Raw genomic sequence first — 26,566 nt, 5'->3', positions numbered from 1 at the left:
GTCACCAGGACAGAGGAAGGAAGACAAGGAGACGTCGTGGTGGAATAAGGAAGTACAGGAAAGTATACAGAGGAAGAGGTTGGCAAAGAAGTGAGATAGTCAGAGAGATGAAGAAAGCATACAGGAGTACAAGGAGATGTGGCGTAGGCAAAGAGAGAGGTGGTGAAGGCAAAGGAAAAAGGCGTATGTTGAGTTGTATGAGAGGTTAGCCACTAAGGAAGGAGAAATGGACTTGTACCGATTGGCTACAGAGGGACCGAGCTGGGAAGGATGTGCAGCAGGTTAGGGCGATGAAGGATAGAGATGGAAATATGCTGACAAGTGAGGAGAGCATGCTGAGAAGGTGGAAGGAGTACTTTGAGGGGCTGATGAATGAAGAAAATGAGAGAGAGAGAAGGTTGGATGATGTCGGGAGAGTGAATCGGGAAGTGCAGTGGATTAGCAAGGAGGAAGTGAGGGCAGCTATGAAGAGGATGAAGAGTGGAAAGGCAGCTGGTCCAGATGACATACCTGTGGAGGCATGGAGATGTTTAGGAGAGATGGCAGTGGGGTTTTTAACGAGATTGTTTAACAAATCTTGGAAAGTGAGAGGATGCTGAGGAGTGGAGAAGAAGATGCTGGTACCAATTTTCAAGAATAAGGGTGATGTGCAGAACTGTACAACTACAGAGGTATAAAGTTGATCAGCCACAGCATGAAGATATGGGAAAGAGTAATAGAAGCTAGGTTAAGAGGAGAGGTGATGATTAGTAAGCAGCAGTATGGTTTCATGCCAGGGAAGAGCACCACAGATGTGATGTTTGCTTTGAGAATGTTGATGGAGAAGTATAGAGAAGGCCAGATGCAGTTACATTGTGTCTTTGTGGATTTAGAGAAAGCATATGACAGGGTGACGAGAGAGGAGGTGTGGTATTTTATGAGGAAGTTGAGAGTGGCAACGTATGTAGGAGTGGTGCAGGACATGTATGAGGGCAGTGTGAAGTCAAGACAAGTCAATGTTATTTGTATAGCCCAATATCATAAATTACACATTTGCCTCAAGGGGCTTTACAGCAATACAAATCCTGTCATTAGACCCGCACATCGGATAAGGTACAACTCCCTAAAAAACCCTTTAACAGGGAGGAAAAATAGGAAGAAACCTCAGGGCGAGCAAAAGAGGAGGGATCTCTCTCCCGAGATGGACAACGTGCATATGTTTGTACACAATTTACACAATACAACACTGAAAGAGGATAACGGAATTCTAATGAAATTATAAGATATATGAAGAATATGACGAGGAGGATGCGAAGCAGTGTCCAGATATCACCAGAACAGCCCAGGAACTGAGCCACGTGACCATCACCATGTACAGCTGACAGGAGGACACACTACACATGCACACAGGGGAGACTCACATCACATTATTCACATATGGGGAGAAGAGAAAACAACTTTAGTCACAATCGTGGTGAGATAAGGACATGACACTGAATCAAGATATGGATTTAAAGATATATAAAACATGTGATGAGGAGGATGCCACGCAGTCAAGTCAAGTCAATTTTATTTGTATAGCTCAGTATCACATATTATAAATTTGCCTCAAGGGGCTTTACAGCAACACAACATCCTGTCCCTTAGACCCTCGCATCGGATAAGGAACAACTCCATAAAAACCCTTTAACAGGGAGAAAAGTAGGAAGAAACCTCAGGGAGAGCAACAGAAGACAGATTTCTCTCCCAAGATGGACAACGTGCAGTGATGTTGTGTTTACACAATTTATACGATACAACATTGAAAGAGGATAACCGAATTAAAATGTCCTGGTAAGACAGAGTCCCGGTTGTGACCACCATCAACCATGGAAACCTGGGAGGAGGACAGACTACACGTGCACATAGGGGAGACTCATATCACACCATTCACATATACAGGAGAAAAGAAAGAAGACATAATTCGGAGAGAGAAAAGACATGCGAGAGAAGAGTACAGTTTGCAATAGTCAACAATTATACTCTATAATCTATACTCTATAATCTCGTCGGCAGAAGAGTTGGTAAATTCATTGAGCCAAAAACGGACCCGCCATGTAGTACAGGTTGTGAAGTACTCAAATTAAAGGCAACTAATTGTAGGCTAAGGAAAAAAGATGAGTTTTACGTTTGTATTTAATGGACTCAACAGACTCTGATTGTCGGATGGCAGCAGGCAGGTTATTCCACAAGAACGAGGCCCGATAGGAAAAGGCCCTGCCACCAGCTGATTTCTTTTTAACTTTGGGTACACACAGGAGCCCTGTATTTTGAGAGTGGAAAGCTCGAGATGGAATGTACAGTTTAAGGAGATCAGACAGCTATGAGGGGACAAGCCGATTTAGGATTTTATAAGTCAGCAGAAGCACCTTTAAGTCTGATCTAACATGGAAAGGAAGCCAATGAAGGGAGGCAAGAATTGGTGAGACATGGTCAAATTTTCTAGTTTTAGATAGGATTCTAGCTGCAGCGTTTTGAAACATGTGAAGACTTTTAGTACTAGCATGTGGCACACCTGAAAACAGAATATTACAGTAATAATGCCTGGATGAAACGAATTAATGTATTAGAGTCTCTGCGTCATCCATGGACAGGAAGGACCGAATTTTAGCTAAGTTACGTAAATGAATAAAGGCAGTCTTGATGATTTCTTTAATGATCTTATTAAATGACAGGCTGGGATCAAATGTAACACCAACATTTTTAGCTGCCACACTGTGAAATGACAGTGTTGTCGATTGTTATTGTTCATTTATTCATTCATTGTCATCAGCCGCTTCTCCAGGGTCGGGTTGCGGTGGCAAGAAACTAAGTAGAGCACTCCAGACATCCCTCTCCCCAGCAACATCTTCCAGCTCTTCCTGGGAGACCCCAAGGCGTTCCCAGGCCAGATTGGACACGTAGTCCCTCCAGCGAGTTCTGGGTCTACCCCGCGGTCTCCTCACCTAGTTGGCTGTGCCTGGTAAACTTCCAAAGGAAGGCACCCAGGAGGCATCCTAATCAGATGCCCCAACCACCTCAACTGGCTCGTTTCGATGCAAAGGAGCAGTGGCTCTACTCCAACCTCCCTCCGGATGTCCAAGCTCCTCACCCTATCTTTAAGGATGAGCCCAGACACCCTACGGAGGAAACTCATTTCAGCCACTTGTATCCACGATCTCACCCTTTCAGTCACTACCCAAACCTCATGACCATAGGTGAGGGTTGGAACAAAGATTGACTGGTAAATTGAGAGCTTTGCCTTCCGACTCAGCTTCCTCTTCATCACAATGGTCCAGTACAATGTCCGCATTACTGCTGATGCGGCATCAATCCACCTGTCAGTGTCCCGCTCCATGCTACCCTCACTCGTGAACAAGACCCCGAGATACTTGAACTCCTTCACTTGAGGCAACAACTCATCCCCAACCCGGAGGGAGCAATCCACCATTTTCCGGTAGAGAACTATGGCCTTAGACTTGGAGGTGCTGACTCTCATCCCAGCCATCTCACACTCAGCTGCAAACCGACCCAGTGTGCGCTGGAGGTCGTGTTCTGATTAAGCCAACAAAACCACATCATCTGCAAAGAGCAGAGATGCAATTCTGAGGTTCCCAAAATGGACACACTCCTCACTTTGGCTGTGCCTTGAGATCCTGTCCATAAATATCACAAACAGAATCAGAGACAAGGGACAACATTGGCTGACTCTGACACCCACTGAAAACGTGTTTGACTTTGTGCTGAGAATGCGGATACAGCTCTCACTTTGGTTATACAAGGACCGGATGGCTTGTAGCAACTGCCCCGGTACGCCGTACTCCCGCAGTACTCTCCCACAGATTTCCCTGGGGTACACAGACATAAGCCTTCTCCAAGTCCACAAAACACATGTAGACTGGCTGGCCAAACTCCCATGCCCCCCTCAGCACTTCCACAAGGGTAAAGAATTGGTCCGTTGTTCCACGGCCAGGACAGAATCCACATTGTTCCTCCTGGATCTGAGGTTCGACAGTCGGTCGGAGCCTCCTTTCCAGCACCTTAGAGTAGACTTCACTGGGGAGGCTGAGCAATGTGATGCCCCAATAATTGGAGCACATTCTCCGGTCCACCTTTTTAAATATGGGAACCACCACCCCAGTCTGCCACTCCACAGGTACTGTCTCTGACCTCCACGCGACACTGAAGAGGCGTGTCAACTAAGACAGCCCAACAATGTCCAGAGCCTTCAGGATCTCAGGGTGAATCTCATCCACACCCGGCACGTTACCAACTAGGATTTTTTTGACTACCTCAGAGACCTCTGCCAGGGATATGGTGGGGCTTCCCTTGAGTCTTCAGTCCCTACCTCCTCCACTGAGGACGTGTTAGCCGGTTTCAGGAGCTCCTCAAAGTGTCCTTTCCACCACTCAACATCCCCCAGTCCGGGTCAACAGTTCCCCTCCCCAGCTGAACACAGCCTGAGTCAAGCCGTGCTTCCCCTTCCTGAGTGGCTGGATGGTTTGCCAGAACTTCCTTGAGGCCAACCGAACGTCCTCCTCCATAGCCTCGCCAAACTCCTCCCACACCGACTTTTTTGCTTCCACGGCCGCCAAAGCGGCAGCCCTTCTGGCCTCCTGGTATCGCTCTTCTGCTTCAGGAGACCCCTGGTCCAACCAAGTCTGAAAGGCCTCCTTCTTCAGCCTGACAGCAACCCTCACCACCGGTGTCCACCAGCGGGTTCTTAGGTTGCTGCCTCGACAGGCAGCGATGACCTTATGACCACAGCTCCTGCCTGCCGCTTCTGCAATAGAGACTTTGAACATGGTCCACTGAGACTCCATGTCCCCAGCCTCTATCAGGATACACAAGAACTTCTTCCGGAGGTGGGAGTTGAAGACCTCACGGACAGGGGCCTCCGCCAGACGTTCCCAGTTCACCCTCACTACACATTTGGGTTTGCCAGGTCTGTCCGGCAGCCTTCTCCGCCATCTGATCCAACTCACCACCAGGTGGTGAGCAATTGACAGCTCTGCTCCTCTCTTCACCCGAGTGTCCAAAACATATAGCCGCAGATCTGATGATATGACCACAAGGTCTATCATTGATCTTTGGCCTAAGGTGTTCTGTTACCAAGTACAGTTATGAACAACCTTATGTTCGAACATGGTGTTGTTGTGGTCAATCCATGATTGGCACAAAAGTCCAATAACAAGGCACCGCTCGGGTTCAGATTGGGGAGGCCATTCCTCCCAGTCACGCCTCCAGATTTCTCCATCGCTGCCCACGTGAGCGTTTAAGTCCCCCAGCTGAACTATAGAGTCCCGAGGCAGAGCCCTATCCAGGACACCACCCAGAGAATCCAATTAGGCCGGATACTCAAAACTGCTATTCGGTGCATAAGCACACACAACAGTCACAGACTTTTCCCCCCCAGTGACTCGCAGTCATAGAGGCAACCCTCTCATTCCCCAATGAGAACTCCAACACAGCGGTACTCAACCAGGGACTTGTGAGTATCCCCACACCCGCCCGGGGCCTGTCACCTTAGCCAACGCCGCAAAAGTAATGAGCCCAGCCCCTCTCCAGGAGTTTGGTACCAAAGCCTGTGCTATGTGTGGAGGTGAGCCCAACTATATATCTAGTTGGTACAGCTCCACCCTTTCGCACCAGTTCAGGCTCCTTCCCTGCCAGAGAGGTGACATTCCACATCCCAAGGACCAATCTGCGATACCGGAAGTCAGCATGCCCCAGTCCATGCCTTTGCCTTTCGCCCGACCTGCATTGCACCCTACCCCAATGCTCATCCCCACGTGTGGTGGGTGGTGATTGTTATTGTTACTTGATCAAATTGGTCTCTGTGTCTAAGCAGGGCCAATGACCAGCATCTGAGTTTTATCTGGATCTAAAATCAGTAAAAATAGTGACATCCAATTTTTCACAGCAGTCCAGCAGGCCTCTTAATTAGTCATTTGATGGGTCCGCGGTGGTGTAGCGGTCTAAGCATCGGCCCTGTGTCGATGCAGTTGCCCACTGGGAACCGGGGTTCGCGCCCCGGTCTCGTCAGATCCGACTATGGCCGAACTTGATGAAGCAGCAATAATTGGCAACGCTGTTTTCGGGAGGGGGCGGAGTCGGCTTGTGTTCGTCACATGAATGTGTCTGTGTGTGTGTCGGAAAAAGCAGTGGTTCGGCCTGGATTCGCCTTGTCACGAAAGTGGGGAGGCGTCTTCTTCGAGGCTGCTGGCCGAAGAGATGCAGTTGGCAGCCGCATGTAGTACGAGGGTGGGTGTTTGAACTAAAATGGGGATCGATTGGCCACTAAATTGGGAGAAAAAAGGGAAAAATCAGAAATAAATTTAGAAAAAAAAATTAGTCATTTGACTATAATCATCAGCCCTTATTGGTGCATACAGCTGAGTATCATCCGTGTAATAATGGAATTTTATTCCATGATTGCATATAATTTGGCCAAGAGGTGAAATATAAAGGGTGTCTGGGTGGCATTGCAGTCTATTCCGTTGCCTACCAACACGGGGATCACTGGTTCGAATCCCTGTGTTACCTCCGGCTTGGTCAGGCATCCCTACAGACACAACTGGTCATGTCTGCAGATGGGAAGCCGGATGTGGGTATGGGTGCTGTTCGCTGCACTAACACTTCCTCTGGTCGGTCGGGGCACCTATTCAGGCGGGAGGGGGAAATGGGGGGGACTAGTGTGATCCTCCCACGCGCTACATCCCCCTGGTGAAACTCCTCACTGTCAAGTGAAGAGAATCAGCTGGCAACTCCACACGTATTAGAAGATGCATGTGGTAGTCTGCAGCCTTCCCTGGCTTTGCAGAGGTTTGGAGAAGTGACTGAAGCGAAGACAGACCTAAGCCAAAAATACCAAAATTACAATTTATTCTAATAGTATACAGTGATCACTGGTGTCAAAGGCTGCACTGAGGTCCAATACTAGAAGCACAGAAGTGGAATCAGAGTCCATAGCTCGCAAAAGATCGTTCAGCACTCTGGTCAGATCAGTTTCAGTGTAGTGACTGGCCCTGAAAGCAGATTGAAAAGGTTCATATAGATGGTTTTCTTCTATATGGGTCGAAATTTGTTGATACACAACTCTCACTAGTACTTTAGAAAAAATGGAAGATTAGAGACTGGTTGATAGTTATTAAGAGACCCTGGATCGAGGTGCAGTGTCCTAAGTAGAGGTTTGACCACAGATGTCTTAAATCTGCTGGGAACAGTGCCAGTAGTCAGTGATTAATTAATAATGTCTAGCATTGTAGGTCACAGGAAAGGCGAGAGGTCTTGGTGGTAAAGGGTCAAGTAGGCAAATAGTTGGTTTAGAAGTTGACATGAGCTTAGTCAAAGTATCAAGAGAGATAGTCAAAAGCTGTAATAACAGGATAACAATCCACAGAGCTTCTCTGTGGATTGTTACCGTATCGCAGTGGAGAAGCTTGTGTGGTCCTGAGATCCCGAGAACAATGCTGTCTGGAGCTATGCTCCTGGTAGGGTCACCCATACCATACCATAGCGGTATGGTCAAGGGGGAGGTCCCTGACAAAGGGCAATCCAACCAAGACCTCAACAGGCGGAGGATGATGGCTGAGTTTGGGGAAGTATGTCGGCAGCCATACCAATATGTACCCTGGCTCTGCCAAATGACAGAAGCTAAGCAGGTATGGGCTTGGCTAGTACTTGGATGGGAGGCCTCCCTGGAAAACTGAGTTGCTGCCGAAGTGGTGTTGGTGGGACAGTAGAGGGCTGGGAAGGCAGATGAAGGCTGCAGCAGAAATGGACCCCCATTCGTCTTGGATGCCATGCCACTGGTTATTGATCCAGATCTGTCAAGGACCATGTCGTCGCTGTCCGTGCCCCTGTCTCCCCAAGTTAAACAAAGTAACGCACAGGTTTCCTCAATAAAGGAAATCCCCCCCTAACATCCCGGATTAAGTCCTGTGGCGACCGGCAAGTGACGACTGGGGCAGGATTGTGAGATCTGGATGCACCTAGTCATGAGCTGGCACATCAGGCAGTGGGTGCTAGATTCAGTCGCTGGGCTCTTGGAATGAGGTAAAAAGAGCCCTTCAGCAGCTGCAGCCACAACTGAGCAGCCCTCTTTAGGATACACTCTGCTCACCCCCCCTGGGGAAGGGGCTAGAAAAGGTGCCCTAAAAATAGCTTGCCTCCTGACTGGATCACCGCATCCAGATGGATTACCACATGTGGTCAGAAACATAGATACATGAGCTTTGGAGCCTGGAATGTGTGCACACTTATGGATAGTGTAACCAGTGACAGACCGGAGAGGAGAACCCTGATCATCAGGAATCAGAGACACTCTATTGGTTATATTTGTCTATTTGTGGGCTGGGAAATTGCCATTTCCCCTAGCCCACAGCAGTACAACACAAAGATAAAAGCACATCCACACACTACAAGAACACACACATCCAAACGAACACATATATCCAAACTAAAAAAATTTTTTTTTTAAAAAATCACTGTCCAAGGGAACGAACGCCAGCCAGGATGACTGTCGGAACCGCCGGTCTGCATGAATTAGCAGTTAGCTTAGCCCGTCCTGCATCCGCGTCCCGTCAGATCGCCCTCAGCATTTCCTCCTTGGGCACAGCTCCAGGCAGGAGCCGTGGTCCCTGGGCCCATAGGATGAAGCAGATCAAGCTCTCTCAGCCAATGCAGCACCAGCTCTCCCAGTCAGACACCCTCAATAGACCTCCCTGAACTCCTCATGACGACATCAAAAACACCACAGTCAACGCCAGGTAAGGCCACCGCCAGACCGCCCTCAGTGTTATCGGAACTGCCAGTCTGCATGGGCTAGCAGTTAGCTTAGCTTGCCATGCTCTCCCAGCCATCGAATGAAGACAAAACTTAGACGCAGATGTGGATAAAGAAATTGCATGGATGGTAGTGGGTGAGGTCGCTGCAAATGTGAATTCGCACCGCCGTCTTCTGACACAGGCTCTGGGTGATGCCACTGCAAACGCAAATTCGCGCAGCCATGTCCCCACACCGGAAGCAGTGTATTGCTAGAGCACTGAAGAGATGCTAGATTGACACAGCTGCACTTTATGAAACCCAACGGGCAAACGAAGGACAACTGAAGAAGGAGAAGGATGGCTACACTTTCTTCTGGAAAGACAAAGATGCTGATGAGCCCAGGATCCACAGCATTGGATTTGCCATCAGAAACCAGATCATCAGCCACGTCTGAACTTTCTGTAGGGATCAGTGAGTGTCTCATGACCATCCATCTGGTGCCTGCCAACAACCACAGGGCAAAAGTTGTGAGTGCCTCTGTCCCTACTTTAGACTCTGAAGAGGAAGTAAAAGAGACCTTCTACGCCTGCTTAGACGAGACACTGACAAGAATCCCCAAGGAGGATAATATTATTCTCCTAAAGGACTTCAATGCCAGGGTCAGCTAGGATCAACATCTCTGGAGGGGCACTATTGGAAAGGAAAGTATCTGAAATATCAACTCCAATGGAGTTCTGCTTCTTAGCTAATGTGCTCAGTATGACCTCACCATCAATAACATTCTGTTTTGCCAGAAAGAACAAATTTAAGGCATCTTGGAGAAGACCCCACTCCAAACAGTGGCATCTCCTTGACTGTGTCATTGTACGAACCAGGGACTGCTATGACCTTAACATCGCGAGGGCCATGATCGATGCAGATGACTGCGGGACAGATGATCGCCTCATCCGCTCCACTATGTCCTTCAAACTCAAGAGGAAGATGATGGTTCAAAAGAAACATATCTGGCCAAGTCTGAACCTTGAAAGCCTGAATGAAACTTCCACCCAGCAGCAACTTCAGGCCTCTCTTGGGGAAACCTTCCAAATGGGAGTATCCTGATGACAATGAGAAGCAATGGAGCCTGCTCAAATCCAACATCCTTGACAAAACCATCCTTGGGTACAAGTCCAGAAAACACCAGGACTGGTTTGAGAGAACGAAATGGCTATAGAAAAGCTCATCTCCAAGAAAAGGAAAGCCTTTCATACCTGGCAAAGTGATATAACCTGCAATTCTAAAAGAGTGGCTCATTCCAGAGCCAATATGGACATCCAGAGATAGGTGAGGGAGCTTAAGACGTCTTGGTGGACAGAAAAGAGCCCAGCTAAGCTCTTAAAGGAAGGGGGACCAGAGCTCCAGTACCACATCCAAACCCTCCTCCTCAAGGTCTGGGAAAAAGAATTCCCCTCAGAACTCAGGCATGCACTAACAGTATGCATACTGAAGAAGGGGGAAAAGGCGGAATGTGGGGCATCTCAATTCTGTCAACTACAGGTAAAGTCCTTGCTCCCATCCTCACAAACTGACTGCTATCACTGGCTGAGGAAGTATTCCCAGAATCTCAGTATGGCTTCCACCCATCCAGAGGTACAGCAAACATGATATTTACAGCACGCTAACTCCAGGAAAAATGCTGTGAACAACGGCAGCCTTTGTAGATGGCTTTCATAGACCCAACAAAGCCTTTGACTCAGTAGATCACCAGACTCTGTGGAGCATACTATCAAGATAGGCTGCCCTGACGAATACATCAGAATATTGAGACTTCTACATGACAGCATGTCAGTCACAGTGCTCAGCAACAGCAGCTCTGAGTCAGAGCCCTTCACTGTGGAAACAGGGGTCAAACAGGGATGCATTATCACATCATACTCCCCCTCATTGGCGAAGAGCTTCCAAGGGGGATCCCAATCCTATACAGAGCTGACGGCAGGCTCTTTGACCTTAATAGTTTAATAACCACCATTATGGAGCTTCAGTATGCAGACACCAAAGCCACCACAGCATACACCATATAAGACCTCCAGGACATTGTGAATGCCTTTGCCAAGGCATACAGAGCCCTGGGTCTAGCATTAAACATCAAGAACACCCAGGTCCTATATCAACCTCCACCCAAACAGCCATCTACACAGCCCACCATAAAAATGGACAACACAATTCTTGAAAATGTCGATCTCTTCCCGTACCTCGGCAGCCTTCGTTCCTCAAAAGTTGATATCGACTCTGAGGTCAACCATCGCCTGAGTTATACCAGTGGTGTTTACACAAGACTCAAGAAAAAAATCTTTGAAGACCAAGACCTGAAGGTCCAAAAAAAACCTTCTGGTCTACAGAGCTGCTGTTTTCCCCACCCTGCTGTATGGAGCAGAGTCATGGACCACCTGAGAGCCTTAAAACAATACCACCAGAGACCCTTATGATTACAAAAGATCCTGAGGATCAGTTGGAAGGACAGACACATCAACATCAGTGTTTTAGAAGAAGCCAACATGACTAGCATCCCACCACAATAATGCAGCACCAACTCCGATGGACAGGACATGTCATTCGCATGTCCAACACACGTTACCCAAAACAGATCCTATACTCCCAGCTGAAGGGAGGTCAGCGAGCTCTCAGCGGGCAAAAGAAACATTTCAAGGGCAACACGAAGACCAGTCTGAAAAAAAATTCAAATTCACATTGAACAACTGGGAACAAATTGCTCCTGGAAGAAATCCCTGCCAGAAAGAGCTGCACATCATGAAATGGAACTCCACTGTGCCGCAGAGTAAAAGTGACAGCACCACAAGGAGAGAGAGAAAAAGGCTCAACCACCACCACCAACCACCACCACTTCCCCCTGTTCACACTGCACCAAAGCATGTGGATCACAGATCAGCCTGTACCACAAATCTGAAGAACCACAAATAGACAACTAAACAGAGGGGACAGTCACACTCACTTCAAGTGACTGCCGATGTAAGAGTGATGGATTATGGGTTCGAGGTGGTGGCGGGATTACATCAAGGATCGGCTCTGAGCCCTTTCTTGTTTGCAATGGTGATAGACAGGGTTGACGGACGAGATCAGGCAGGAGTCTCCATGGACTATGATGTTTGCGGATGACATTATGATCTTTAGCGAGAGTAAGGAAGCAGGTTGAGGAGAGCCTGGAGAGGTGGAGGTATGCACTGGAGAGAAGAGTAATGAATGTCAGTAGGAGCAAGACAAAATACATATGCGTGAACAAGAGGGAGGACAGCTGAATGGTGAGGTTCCAATGACTAGAGTTGGCGAAGGTGGATACATTGAGTCAACCATTCAAAGTAACGGGAAATGTGGAAGAGAGGAGAAGAAGAGAGTGCAGGCAGAGTACCGTGGGTGGAGAAGAGTTTCAGGAGATATTTGTGACAGATGTGTACCAGCAAGAGTTAAAGGGAAGGTTTAAAAGATGGTTGTGAGACCAGCAATGTTATATGGTTTGGACACAGTGGCAATGACAAAAAGACAGGAGAAGGAGCTGGAGGTGACAGAGTTGAAGATGCTAAGATTTTTGTTGGGAGTGACAAAGATGAACAGGAATAGGAATGAGTATATTAGAGGGACAGCTCAGGTTGGAAGATCTGGAGACAAAGCAAGAGAGGCAAGATTGAGATGGCTTGGACATTTGCAGAGGAGAGATCCTGGGCATATTAGGAGGAGTATGCTGAAGATGGAGCGGCCAGGAAAGAGGACAAGAGGAAGACCAAATATGAGGTTTGTGGATGTAGTGAGGAAGGAGATGCAGGTGGCTGGCATGATAGAGGAAAACGCAGAGGACAGGAAGAGATACAAATGCATGAGCCACTGTGGCAATCCCTAACAGAAGCAGCCGAAAGGAAAAGAAGACTCAGATGAAAAACGCATTGAAGCAATTAACATTGGAGGGTGCATTGAAAAGATGAGCAAAATTGGCTCAAGACAGCCATAAGGTGGGGCATCCGGGTAGCGTAGGGGTCTATTCCATGCCTACCAACATGGGGATCGGCGGTTAATTAGCAAATCCTTTGAGTCAGACAGAGTCATCTCCAGCCTCATCTTAGTACAATTGAATTCATCTTGTCAGACTAGTCAATGACAGCTCCAAATTTTCTTACCATATAAAGTTACACTACTTAGACATTGTGTCAGGTTTCTCTAGTATAGAGGGAATTATCTCATCAATCTGAAAATTCTCCTGAGCCACTCTCTCCATAACAATTCGGAAACTTTGAGATTTACCATCGTTGACCTTCATCCATGCCCATTTAAGATTGTCATTCAGCATAGCCAATCACTGGACAACACATTTTTTCAAAGGTTTTGCTTCCTGGAAAAAATCAGAGATTATGATAGACAATGTCAAGTCGAACACAAAAATAATTTCAGATTTGCTGTAGGAATTTGGAGAAACATTAAAATAACTTTTATTGAATTTAACTTGTTTAATGGCATAATGATGGTGACACCATGAGTTAGTTCAAATCAGAATAAAATGTTTTGCAGCTGATTTTGGTTTGTACTCAGCATCTGGTGCCTCTCCTGTCAGTGTCCAACAACAGTCGGCCAGCATTGATTGATTCCAGTTGCCCTGATACCTCTTTTCCATGGTCACAATATCCTGGTGAAACCTTTCACCATGTTCCTCACTGACTGCACCAAGACAGCAAGGAAGAAGTCCAAGTGTGAATGCAGAACATGCATTTTCCATGACATGTTGAACTTCATGGTTTTGTGTGCTTTAAGCATGTTGTCAAGCAGCTCAGTGTAGTTTGGTGCTCTGTAGTTGCCAAGAAAATTCTTAGCAACATCCTCAAATGCCTTCCATGCTATTTTCTCTGCCCCACGAGCAGATCTTCTATCTCTCTGTCATTGATGACCTGTCTGATTTGTGGTCCAGCAAAAATACCTTCATCTTGACATCAGTTATTCTTGGAAACATCTGTCTCAAATAGTGAAGTCCAACACCTTCTTTGTTCATTGCTTTCACGAAATATTTCATCAATCCGAGTTTTATATGAACAGGAGGCAGAAATGTCTTTGTTGGGTCGACAAATGGTTTATGCATCACACTTTTCTGCTCTGGAGTGAAATGCTTACGGAGCGGCCAGTTCTTTTTAATGTAATGTGGCTCTTTAGTATGGCTGTCCCATTCACAAAGGAAACAACAGTACTTTGTATATCCGAGCTGCATTCCTAGTACCAGTGCCAATACTTATACAGTACAAGAAACACATACAGTACAACAATTACAACTGGAACATCTGTGGCGATCTAAGTGTTTCAACAAGAGCTCCATGTTATTGTAGGTTTCTTTCATGTGTACTGCATAGCCAGTGGGTACTGAAGGGTGGCCATTGTCATTGTGTAGCAGGGCAGCTTTCAGGCTGAACTTTGATGAATCTATAAAAAGACGCCATTGTTGTGGGTTATGCACACAACCCAAAGCCATTAACAATCTATCAATGTCAGTGCAGAAACAGGTTGTCAACCTGCGTAAAGAAGTTTGTCAAATGTTCTTGACAGTTTCGAAAGATAGAGATTTTTGTACCTGGTGACAGCAAACCCCATCCTTGCAATCTTGAACCAAGTAATCCAGCTTCAGCTTTTGACAAATCTAAGTCCCTGACCAGGTCATTTAATTATGGCTGTATTATCACATGAGGATACCCAGGCATAAAGGCTTCAACATCTGGATCAGTGTCATTTTCCAGATCTGGTTCATGCATTGTGGCATCTTCATCTGCCTCATCTAGGCTCCATGTCTCTGGTGGCTTCGGTACTGGCAAACTGTCATCATGTGGCACTGGTCTCATGGCTGAAGGCAGCTTGGGGTATTCAATAGATTTCTTATTTTTAGTAGAGAAGTCAGATACATTAGTCAGACAGAAGTAATAGTCCATGATCCTTCTGTTCTCGCCATATCATTGGGAATGCAAATGGCATGACCTCTGAGCCAAGCTATCAGGTTGGCTGCACATGTTGCATAAATGTGAGAAGCCCAGAGTTTCTCTTACTCACCAATTTCACATCCGAATTAGAGCTCATAGGCTTTCTTAATAAATCAAGAATAAAGAACAATGTATTGTAATTTCTTTCACATACTTGCATACACAAAAGAAACAAAATCTTGTTTCACCCAGCCCACAGCATGCAACACAAAAGATAAAAACACATCCAAATTTCCAAAAACGACACCACCCAAAACATACAAAAACAGAGATAACAAAGTATGGTCAATTTCATCAAAACAAGACCCCTGGGAGTGTGGCTGTTCTCTGTAGATGGAAGATGGGAGCTGAGCATTCAGCTGCGTTGTTTCGCAGCGAGGCTAGGTGGCTCTTCTCAGGTAAAGTCCATTTTTATAAGGTAAAGTCAATTTTATAAGTCCATTATAATTCTGTTTATCCTCTTTCAATGTTGTATTTTGTGAATTGTGTAAACACAACATCCATTGCACGTTGTCCGTTATGGGAGAGAGATCCCTCCTCTGTTGCTCTCCCTGAGATTTCTTCCTATTTTTTCTCCCTGTTAAAGGTTTTTTTTTAGGGAGTTGTTCCTTATCTGATGAGAGAGTCTAAGGACAGGATGTTGTGTTGCTGTTAAGCCCACTGAGGCAAATTTGTAATTTGTGTTATTGGACTATACAAATAAAATTGACTTCACTTGACTTGACTTAAAGTGTTGTCGTGGGTCTTTGAGCTCAGAGAGGAAATTCGGGTGTTTCTGGAGGAGGAGCATATGCATGAAGTTAGAAGCAAGTTTAGTGATGAACAATTTCTCATCAATATATTTGGAAAGCTGAATGAATTAAATCTTCAGCTTCAAGGCAGAGACAATCACTTTCCTCACCTGGCAGACAATATCAGTGCATTCACTCAAAAGCTTGAGATTTGGGGCAGGCGACTTGATCAAGGAAATACTTATTTCTTTGCACATCTCGGAGCTCGTACCTTTTTTCACTTCACTGTACTCGGGACTTGTACTTGTGTGTACGTGACAAATAAAACTCTTGAATCTTGGATCTTTGAGAATCAGAGTGAATTTGTTGAAACCAGTGATTCTGGAGGTACTACAGTGATTTCACGTCTTAAGGAGCACATCTCTTCCCTGAGAGGATTCTTTCAAAAATACTTCCCAAACAATAGTGCTCAGTATGACTGGGTGAAAGATCCATTCAAAGTAGCAGTGCCTGCTGATTTCAGCTCTGCTGAAGAGGACCAGTTCATGGAGATGACATCTGACTCCACCCTGAGGCTAAACTTAACAGCTCAGACACTGAGTGAATTATGGCTTGGTGTGGAGAGGGAGTATCCACTCATGGGACAGAGGGCTGTGGGCATTCTGCTTCCCTTCACCACATCCTATCTCTGTGAGATGGGCTTTTCTGCTGTTGCCTCACTTAAAACAAAGTACAGATCTAAGCTCAACATGGAGCATGACTTCAGAGTGGCAGTCTTAAGCCTTCAACCCCGTTTTGATAAGATGCGCAGCGCGAAACAGGCTCATTGCAGCAGTAATGCAGTGATAAGACTTGAGCTCTCGCGAATTGACTTGCTCATCGTTTTTCCCAAATATCTGCATTTGTTCTTTTTTTGCACAGATTGCACTGTATAGTTATTGTTCTAGCAAAGTGATTTTTAAGATTTATTTAATTTTTCTCTGCTTTTGATAAAGCACACAGACTGATGGAACAAAAATGGAGCAAAAAACAAATGTCACAAAAGGGGTTTGATAAAGTTGAAGTGGAACTTGGTTTGTTATTTGCACAACAGAAATTAATGAAAGAAAAGTGAAAGGAATGTTCATGATCTTGATGTTATTTAAAGTTAAACTTGGCCCATTTTGTCACTATGTTGTTGGGGCGAGGAGTATGAAAAATGTTCTTCCTCCAAAGGGGGCCATGACAGAAAAAGTTTGAGAACCACCGGCCTGACCTGTCCACTGGTTCCTTCTCATTGGTGTGTGTGTGTGTGTACATACACACAGAGTGTTGTGATGCGTCTGGTGCAGCAGTGTGTAGTTGGAGGGAAGGTGCACGTGTTCTTCCAACCCGCTTGTGTCCTTCCTGCCCTTAGCTTGCTGCCGCTGGCTAGCCTTTGTGGCGAATAGGGAAGCATCCTAGCGTGTAAGCCTTCCCTTGCCAGTACATAGCCTCTCCTTCACCAAGACTCCTGCCAGGCCTCCCCGTGGCCACACATGGTAACTGGGGTCTTGCGGCCCCAGGCTAACTTGGCAGGGGATCTCGGAGCAGCAGTGGGCCCCAGAGATATGGTGTGCAGGCCCACCCTGGTGGACACACCCTGGCACCTATCAACCACTGCCCCGCTGCCTTGTGGGTTAGTCTGGAAGACATAAGGCTAAGGGAGCTTACCCCAACAGAAAAGCAAGCTGTGGCGGCACGCTTCGAGGCGGTTTCCGAAAAACTGGATTTCCGGCAGCCCCCTGCAGTTGTGTGGAGGTGCCGGTCGTCTAGGGATCCCCCTTGCCATCGGAACCATCTCCTCTACAATCAAGTCATGTGGCGTTGGGAGAAGCGCACCCCCCATGCCACTTTAAAAACCATCTCTGCGCAGGTATCTTCTGCTATCTGAGTCCTCAAAGGACCCACAAATAGAAGAAGATGGTCATCATCGGGCACGATGGACAACCAGCAAGCAAGCAAGTCTCATTGGTATGAAAATATCTCCTGCTATAAATCAATCCCCTGGAATAACCCCTTTTTCCATATGACAATCTTTAACTTCCATAAAAACTTCAATACGTCAGGCACACTCATAAACCCTATAAGGAACCTCATGAGGTCCAGGTGCAGAAGAGGCCCTTGCATGCCTCACAATATCTTGCACCTCACTCCACCCAAGTGGGCTTACAGCAAGCTGACATTTTATCTCTTGAATTGGTGGGATCTCTGCCGGCAATACATGTTTACTAGCTCTCTCATTATCTGTCTATATCTTACGTATGTAAAACTTCTTCTAACTAGTCTTCCCACCTTCAAACTGCCAGTCCTCTCCTTACCGGTGTTACAGTGTACACTTCAGTGTTACAGTGTACACTTCAGTGAAGGTTTAGTCTCTTTGTCCTGACCAGCATTTAGTCCACCATGAACAGATCTGATCACTTGATAACACCTGCTTGTGAAGACACTTAATCACACATAATCTTCTTTCTTCATGATCCCATGCACCCGAACAAGGTTCCCTTGTGAACACACCTCCTTACACAGAAAGCTACTTTCTGTGTAAGGAGGTTTGGTGTTAGTTGTCTCCCACAGCACAGTCGCAACATTTCTGTGAAATTCTCATGGAGTGTTATAGTCAGATAAGTTGCAAATTATGAAATATGTCGGCAAATAGGACATTGTCGTTCTCTTAAAAGACACACCTACCTTCCAGCATTGACAGTAACATAACCACCATGTCTTTCTGCAGATCCATCAGTTCTTTCAGTAACTCTATCTGACTGGAGTCCTGAATAAAAGGAAACACACAGATACAATAAGAATTGTTGAGCAAACAGTTTCACCATTCCAGAAATACTTAACATTCTATACAGAAATACAAGTGTTGCTTCTTAAAGGACCATAGCAGAGTAATCCTGACTTTTCACCATTACTTGAGATGATTTCTATCTTTAACAAACCTCATGAGGATAGTTGTACATAATTATGGCTTTTAGAGAAAAAAAAAGTCTACCTCCATATAGAATTCACACTGCAATTCATGTTGAAAAGATGTAGAAAACATCTCGGTGAGACTTGACAATTGTTAAGCATAAGTAATCTAACTTTTTTTAAAACTGTGGGATTATATCTTTCTCTAAAATCACTTTACATTTCCATAAGCAACTAAAATTCGCACACGGATATGCACAGACGAGCACAAGTTATGTTTCCTAAATGACAAAGTTGATTTGATAAAAGTGTAACGTGTATACACATTTTCTTACACTATCCTAGGCAGACATAAATGTGGCTCTAATGTGTGTCAGGTTATCATTTAGGACCTATCTGGTAGCACAGTTGATGACGAGCCTGCAGTCATCCGGGGGGGTAGCCCGGGAACCGCCACAGCTGGGACGCGAACCCGAGTCTTCCGCACTACGGGCGACAACATCAACCAGTCAACTAAAGGGTCCGACCCATTAGCCAATGGCTAGCAAGTCTATTTATCAGTGCACGTTACACTACCCTGCTCCTTCGGGAAGTGCGTGCTCGCGCTTCAGCATATCAACTCCGTCACGCCTCTGGGCGCACGCGCTTCCGATGGCCTTACGGTCTCATCATGCCACTTCTGACACCAATGTATCTGATTCGGGGGGCAGCAGGGAACCGCCGCAGCCGGGACACGAACCTGGGTCTCCCGCACCACGGACGACTACGTTAACCAGTCGACTAAAGGGTCCGACCTGTTAGCCAGGGGTTAGCGAGTCTATTTATCCGTGCACGATACAATACATTAAATTAGACCGATAGACATAGCAAATTAAATCATACTGGTGACACAGACGTATTCAACTCTTTGCTGTCTTTATCAGAACTCCTAGCATACAATGCGTCTTCTCATGACGTCATCACTATAGCTACTGACAGATGTCAAACAACTAACCGATACATGACATCCCCTTTTCCTTGGAAACAAACTTACAATTTACAAAACAGTTGTCAACAGCGGCATTGCAAAAAGATTTTTTTTCTACTCACAGACATCTTACAAACCTGTCTCTCCAACCAGCTAGTGCTTAAACCTGTTTTAACATGGACTATTTATTGTCTACCCATCAACATCACCCATACAGTCTTTGCACATATTAGGTTGTGACGTAATCAGACATTCTATTGGGTAGTCTTTTAACCCTCTGAGGTCTGGTTGTCTTGGTCATGTCTGGCGTGTTGTTGTCAGTGGGTACTCTCTGTGTCACAGTGGCACGTGCATTAAAGTCCACTGTACTGTCCTCTCTTCCCTGCGTCTCCTCCTGATCGCAGAGTGACTCGGTTTGTCCATTGGTTCGGTATCTTTTAACAAATGTAGTGTTTCTAGAGTAGTCAAGGATCGGCTCTGGGCCCTTTCTTGTTTGCAATGGTGATGGACAGGTTGACGCACAAGATCAGGCAGGAGTCTCCATGGACGATTATGTTCGCGGATGACATTGTGATCTGTAGCAAGAGTAGGGTGCAGGTTGAGGAGAGCCTGGAGAGGTGGAGGTATGCACTGGAGAGAAGAGGAATGAAAGTCAGTAGGAGCAAGACGGAATACCTATGCGTGAATGAGAGAGAAGACAGTGGAATGGTCAGGATGCAAGGATTGGAGGTGACGAAGGCATGTGAGTTTAAATATTTGGGGTCAACTGTCCAAAGTAACGGGGAGTGCAGTAGAGAAGTGGAGAAGAGAGTGCAGGCAGGGTGGAGTGGGTGGAGAAGAGTGTCAGGAGTTATTTACGACAGAAGGGTACCAGCAAGAGTTAATGGGAAGGTTTACAAGATGGTTGTGAGACCAGCTATGTTATATGGTTTGGAGACAGTGGCACCGATGAAAAGACAAGAGGCGGAGCTGGAGGTGGCAGAGTTGAAGATGCTAAGATTTTCATTGGGAGTAACGAAGAAGGACAGGATTAGGAACGATTATATTAGAGGGACCGCTCAGGTTGGACGGTTTGGAGACAAAGCAAGAGAGGCAAGATTGAGATGGCTTGGACATGTGTGGAGGAGAGATGCTGGGTATATTGGGAGAAGGATACTGAATATGGAGCTGCCAGGAAAGAGGAGGTTTATGGATGAGATTTATGGATGTGATGAGGGAAGACATGCAGGTGGCTGGTGTGACAGAAGAAGACGCAGAAGACAGGAAGAAATAGAAACAGATGATCCGCTGTGGCGACCCCTAACGGGAGCAGCCGAAAGTAGTAGTAGTAGTGTTTCTAGAGTAGCGTGCTCCCTCTGGAGATTCTACAACTACTTGATTCCCTGTCTTATATAAGCCTTTGTGAGGTGTTGCACTGAAAGGGGCAGTGAACTTGTCCACTTTTTCCTGACGTACTAGAACTGTATCGCCTATGTCCGCTCCTGAATACTGTGCTCTTCGCCACTCATCTGCGTACAGTTTGGATGTTCCTCGTCCTGGTCACGCACTTCCATGTCTGCATGTGACTCTGTGATTTCTGGCAGCTTTCCTCTCATTTTGCGTTTAAAGAGCAACTCGGCTGGGCTCTTCCCTGTTGTGGTGTGGTCAATGCTCCTGTACACAGTCACATACGTTCTAAGCTCAAGTTTCCAATCGAGTCCTTCTGACTGAGTAATCCTGATCCTCTTCATCAAGGATGCATTTTGTCGCTCAACTTCTCCGTTAGCCTGAGCCCATTTTGTTGTTGTTTCAGGTGTTTAATCCCGTTGTTCACACAGAAGTCTCTGAATAACTCTGACTTGAACTGGGGGCCGTTGTCACTTTTACATGAAATAGGCAGACCATGGCAGCTAAAGATAGACTCTCTGTTGTTGTGGAAGTCATGACGCCATACTCGCAGTAGCAACTGTAATAATCAACTACGACAAGAATGTAGTTATTGGATGGCAAGGACCAAAGTAAGCCAAGTCCTGTCAAGGGCCGTCCGGTAATGGTGTCGGTTGTAATGGTTCAGGTGGGTCGGGTCTGGCCACTATCTGACCGCCATGGCAACTTTTACAGTATTTTTCAGCTGCCCTATCCATGCCAGGCCACCACACCTTGGTCCTGAGATGTCGCATAGTGCCAACGATCCCCAGATGTCCCTCATGTGCTAACACCAGGGCTCTTGCATGCAAAGTTGTGGGCAGTACAATATGTGTTCGACAAAGTACTAGGTACCCCACTATGCACAGCTCATTCACAACTGCTGCATAGGTTTTACAGTTTCCCAAATGTCCATTTGTAATTGCCTTCCATACTTCAATTAGTTCTGGATCGGTTGCAGATGCCTCTTCCACCTCTCTAGTAGTGAGTTCTTTGGGGGTGGCATTTATGGCTACAAATCTCACTCATCTGAGCCATAGTCATGTCTCTCTTGCTTTGCTGTCTCTCCCAGCTGTCGTGATAATGAGTCAGCAATGTTTTGTTTGCCCGGGATGTGTACCACTTTAAAATTGTATGGCTGTAGCCTAAGTACCCACCTCTCTATGCGGGCACAGGGCTTGGATTGGGGTCCATATATTATTTCTAATGGCTTATTGACAGTTACCAAATCAAACCTTTGGCCATACACATGGGGTGTAGTCTCTTGCAAGCCCATACAAGAACTAGGGCCTCTCTCTCTGTCTTAGAGTATTTCTTCTCACAGTCAGTTAAACTACGACTCACATAGCATATTGGCGCTTCCTGTCCCTGTTGGTTCTGAACCAGTACTGCAGCTAAACCTACCGGACTGGCGTACACCATCACTTTGGTTGGTGCGTCCTTGTCAAAATATGCTAAGGTGCCAGCTCTAGCCAGCTCCTCCTTAAATGCCTTGAATGACATTCTCTGTTGTGATCCAAATACAAATGGTGTGTCCTTTCTTGTTAAATGACGCAGTGACTCTGATAATGTTGCAAATTGTGGGATGAATCTGCTACTATACCCCACAAGTCCTAAGAAACTCCTCACCTCTGTGGCATTCTCTGATTCTCGAGCATCTGCCACCACTTGCACCCTCTCTGCCATTGGTCCGATGCCCTTTTCAGACAACAAAATTCCCATGAATATTAACCTGTCCATGTTTAATTGACATTTTTCCGGATTCAGCGTCAGTCCCCTTTCCATCAGTCTGGTCATGACAGCGTGCAGGCATCTGGCATGTGTTTCCCGGTTGGCTGCATGCACGATGATGTCATCTGAGACGTTTTCAACACCTTCAATTCCAGCCAAGGCATTAGGTATTACGTGTTGGTACCGTTCGCTAGCTGAAGTTACCCCAAATATTAGTCTTTTGTATTTGTACACACTGTTATGCACTGCAAAGGTGGTGATTTCTCTTGACTCAGGGGTCAGTTGAAGCTGGCGATAGCCCCATTTCAGGTCTAGCTTACTAAACACTGTCGAGCCATTCATCCCTTGAAGTATCTCATCCACAGTGGGGATTGGATATTGCTCTCTCACTATGGCCTGGTTTGCACGTCTCATGTCTGGACATAACCTTACATCATGGTCTGATTTTGGTACAATGACCACAGGGTTTATCCATGGGGTGGGGCCAGTTACCGGTTCAGTAATGTCCATGTCCATAATTGTTTTATTTTGGCCTCTACTGCCCCCCCCCCCAGGTTGAACAGTATACGCCTCAGCGGCTGGGCCACAGGTTTTACCGCCGGGTCTATGTACATGTTTATCTGTTTTGTGTTCAGCCGTCCTACTCCTTGGAATAGCTTTGGATACTGCTATTCGAGTGACTTTCTTATGTCTACCACAGCTGAGATATCTGTGCCTATTTTTAAAACTCCCAAGTTTCATGGCTGTCTCCCTTCCTAGTAGTGGCTCCCCATTGCTCTTAACCACAATGAGCTGTGTCTGCTCAGTTTTGCTACCTATTGTAATTGTTACGTCCCTCGGTGTATGCAGGTTTTCATTCCAGATGGACTCCACAACAGATGATTTCACTGACAGCAACCCTTCAACCAAAAAGGAAGAATGTATCAGTGAAATTACCTGGTGTGGAGTCGGGTTGGAATGAAAACCTGCATACACATGGCTCTCCATGGCACATGGTTAGCCACTGCTGAGCTATGTTATATGGTTGGGAGACAGTGGCACTGATGAAAAGACAGGAGGTGGAGCTGGAGGTGGCAGAGTTGAAGATGATAAGATTTTCATTGAGAGGGATGAAGAAGGACAGGATTAGGAACGAGTATATTAGAGGGACAACTCAGGTTGGACGGTTTGGAGACAAAGCAAGAGAGGCAAAATTGAGATGGCTTGGACATGTATGGAGGAGAGATGCTGGGCATATTGGGAAAAGGATGCTGAATATGGCGCTGCAAGGGAAAAGGAAAAGAGAAAGGCCAAAGAGGAGGTTTATGGATATGGTGAGAGAGGACGTGCAGGTGGCTGGTGTGACAGAGGAAGATGCAGAGGACAGGAAGAGATGGAAACGGATGATCCACTGTGGCGCCCCCTAACGGGAGCAGCCGAAACTAGTAGTAGGAGTAGTAGTAGTAGATAGACAGGGTTGTGCAATATGATGATATAGTATCGCGTCTGATGATAGAAAACGTGTATTATTTCATATGAAGCTCTATAGTTTATTTTATTGTGTCGCAAATCACACTCTTTACGGCAATATTTTTCATCATTTGGACGAACTTTTCCGCTCTTCGCACGGCACGGAACGCAGACAGGAAATGCATGAGGGAAACACAAACAAACATGGAGGACAGCGAACGTAACGCAGAACGGGGTAATTGCAAACAGAAGGACTCCGACCAGCGAGGACAAAACGATGAGCTTGTACCTAAAAGAGGGGCTACTTCCATCGTATGGACGGGGTTTGGGTATGAAAAGTCTGACACGGACCAGAAAACTGTACTTTGCAAAATATGCTGCACGCCGGTCCCAAAATGGTGTCAAAGAAACATGAAGATGGCGCTGGTGAGCAGTAACATGTGAGGACGTCTTTACATTGGGCTCCTGATCAGGGTGAACTTTTCATTAATATTATAACTTTTCAGATCAAACACAGATAAATTAGGTTTAACACACACGATACTTAACCGCTAGCACACCGGACTCACAACCCTGTACTTGCATATCGATCATCTAGAAGACGCGATGGGCGAAAACAAACCCAGCAGTGACCAGGCCGCTAAAGCCTCGGGCTCTGTGAAAGCCCTGGACGGGGAGTCTACAGACCTATCTGGGGTGATGGCTGCCATCGCGAGCAGTGAGAGCAAGATCTTGGCACGGATAGATTCATTCACAGAGGATCTGAATGCAAAAATAGACTCTATAAAGGCCGGCATGGCGAAACAAGAGACCCGTCTGAAAGATGTGGAGGACGGCCTGAACACATACTCAGACAAGACGACGAAAATGGAGGAGGACACCGGTCAGCTAAAACCTGAAGTCGCTATGCTACGCCAGAAGGTAGACAGTCTGGAGGGACGACAACGCCGGTGTAATGCACGTATTGTCGGGATAAAGGAGGGATTGGAGACCAGCGGAGGAGGCCAGCAGCCTACTATTAGCATCTCTAAACTACTGCAGGAGTTACTGGGCCTCAGCTTCACCCCGACCCTAGACCGGGCTCACCGCAGCCTGCGGCACTCGACCAACGAAGGAGAAACCCCCCCCCCTCCAAGGATCATCATGGTGAAGTTTCACTATTTCTCAGAGAGAGAGGGAGAGAGAGAGAGAGGGAGGGAGGGAGGAGGTTTTCCGCAAAGCTGCCCGTTTAGCTCCGTTGAGCCTGCACGGCAAGAGAGGGAGCATCTTCCCGGATTACACCGCGGCGGTGGCAAAAAAGAGAGCGGCCTTCTCCGAAGCTAAACGGCTCCTCTGGAGCTGCCAGGGCGTCAAGTTCGGGATCCGGTTCCCGGTGGAGCTTCGTATCACTTCATCGTCCGGCCAAAAAAAGCGGTTGGAAGACCCATCTAAGGCGATGGGTTATATCACAGAGAATCTAAAGCCTCAGGACAATGTACAGTAAGATGTTGATACACTCCAATATATTTGTGGCCAACTGGTATTGACGGCTAATTGATATTAGCTGCTAAGTGCCAACAACTAGCGGAAGGTAACGGGGTCCTCCCTATAGTCCCCGGGTCCTATAGTCCCCGGGTCCTATGTTCCCCGGGTCCTATAGTCCCAGGGTCCTATGCTCCCCGCTTTGTATGAGACCAGGGAATATCGGACCTTTTTGTATACAGAGGGCCCTATATTCCCCACTTTTCCCCAAAAGGGTCCTATGTTCCCCGTTTTGTATGTGCAGGGAAACAGGGGACCTTTCTTTATAAAAAGGGTCCTATGTTCCCCGGGTGTCCTAGGGGAACATAGGACCCTATTTATAAAGAAAGGTCCTATGTTCCCCGGTCAGCAGGTTTGACGCTGTTTGGCGCAAAAAGTGCATTTTCAATAATGCATTATTTAGGGCAGATTATTAAGAAGACAATGGATCATACGATTTCTATTTTTATATCACAAAAACGAATTCACAAAGTCCAGGTTGGCTAAAGTATGTGGAAACTTTCCACACTAAACCAATTTCAACTTATTAGGCTATAGCCTATATTTGGGCGCATAACCCACCCCGGTAGTTCTCTGATATTTATGCATGAAATGTGTCACTTATCGAGGAAAATGCGCCTCGCCGAGTAGGTGAGCTGGCTCGTCTGTGCTGAATGTAATATAGTAAGCCTATGTTACTTGGGCAATTGTACCCGGGCATAGCTCAGTCGGTAGAGCTCTCGCCTATCGATCGCAAGTTCGTGAGTTCGATCCCGGGTGCCGCCAACTCAGCGTAGGAGTAGCACATTGTGCGAGAAGTGCTGGGAGCTGAGGATAGGTGGTGTGTTCCGTCCTCAGCAGTCCATCTCCCAGAGGTCTAGCGCATTGTACCAGGGATAGACTCCTGCGTAAGCTGGCTGATACCGACAATGGGCCAATTCCGACCCACTTCTTCTATGTTCCCTAGAAAGCCGTCGTTCCCATCATAACTACACCAGCTTATTGGGAAAAGCATCTGACAGATATTAGATAGAAACCATCTGCTCAGTAAGGCCCTTTAAGCATCATAATTTTAATGATAATAATAA

At 46.5% G+C, this 26,566-nt stretch overlaps 1 protein-coding gene across 1 annotated transcript in view; it reads right to left on the bottom strand.

The window, feature by feature from the left end:
- ryr2a (ryanodine receptor 2a (cardiac)) overlaps positions 1–26,566 on the bottom strand; it is a 1,161,183-nt gene that overhangs the window by 354,347 nt on the left and 780,270 nt on the right. Inside the window, 1 exon segment of the mRNA XM_056296806.1 lies at positions 18,203–18,284. Within this exon segment, the coding sequence (XP_056152781.1) occupies positions 18,203–18,284 (82 nt within the window).

The sequence above is a fragment of the Lampris incognitus genome, chromosome 17, assembly GCF_029633865.1.
Source record: "Lampris incognitus isolate fLamInc1 chromosome 17, fLamInc1.hap2, whole genome shotgun sequence".
Lineage (NCBI taxonomy): Eukaryota > Metazoa > Chordata > Actinopteri > Lampriformes > Lampridae > Lampris > Lampris incognitus.
This window is presented reverse-complemented; position numbering and strand designations above follow the sequence as displayed.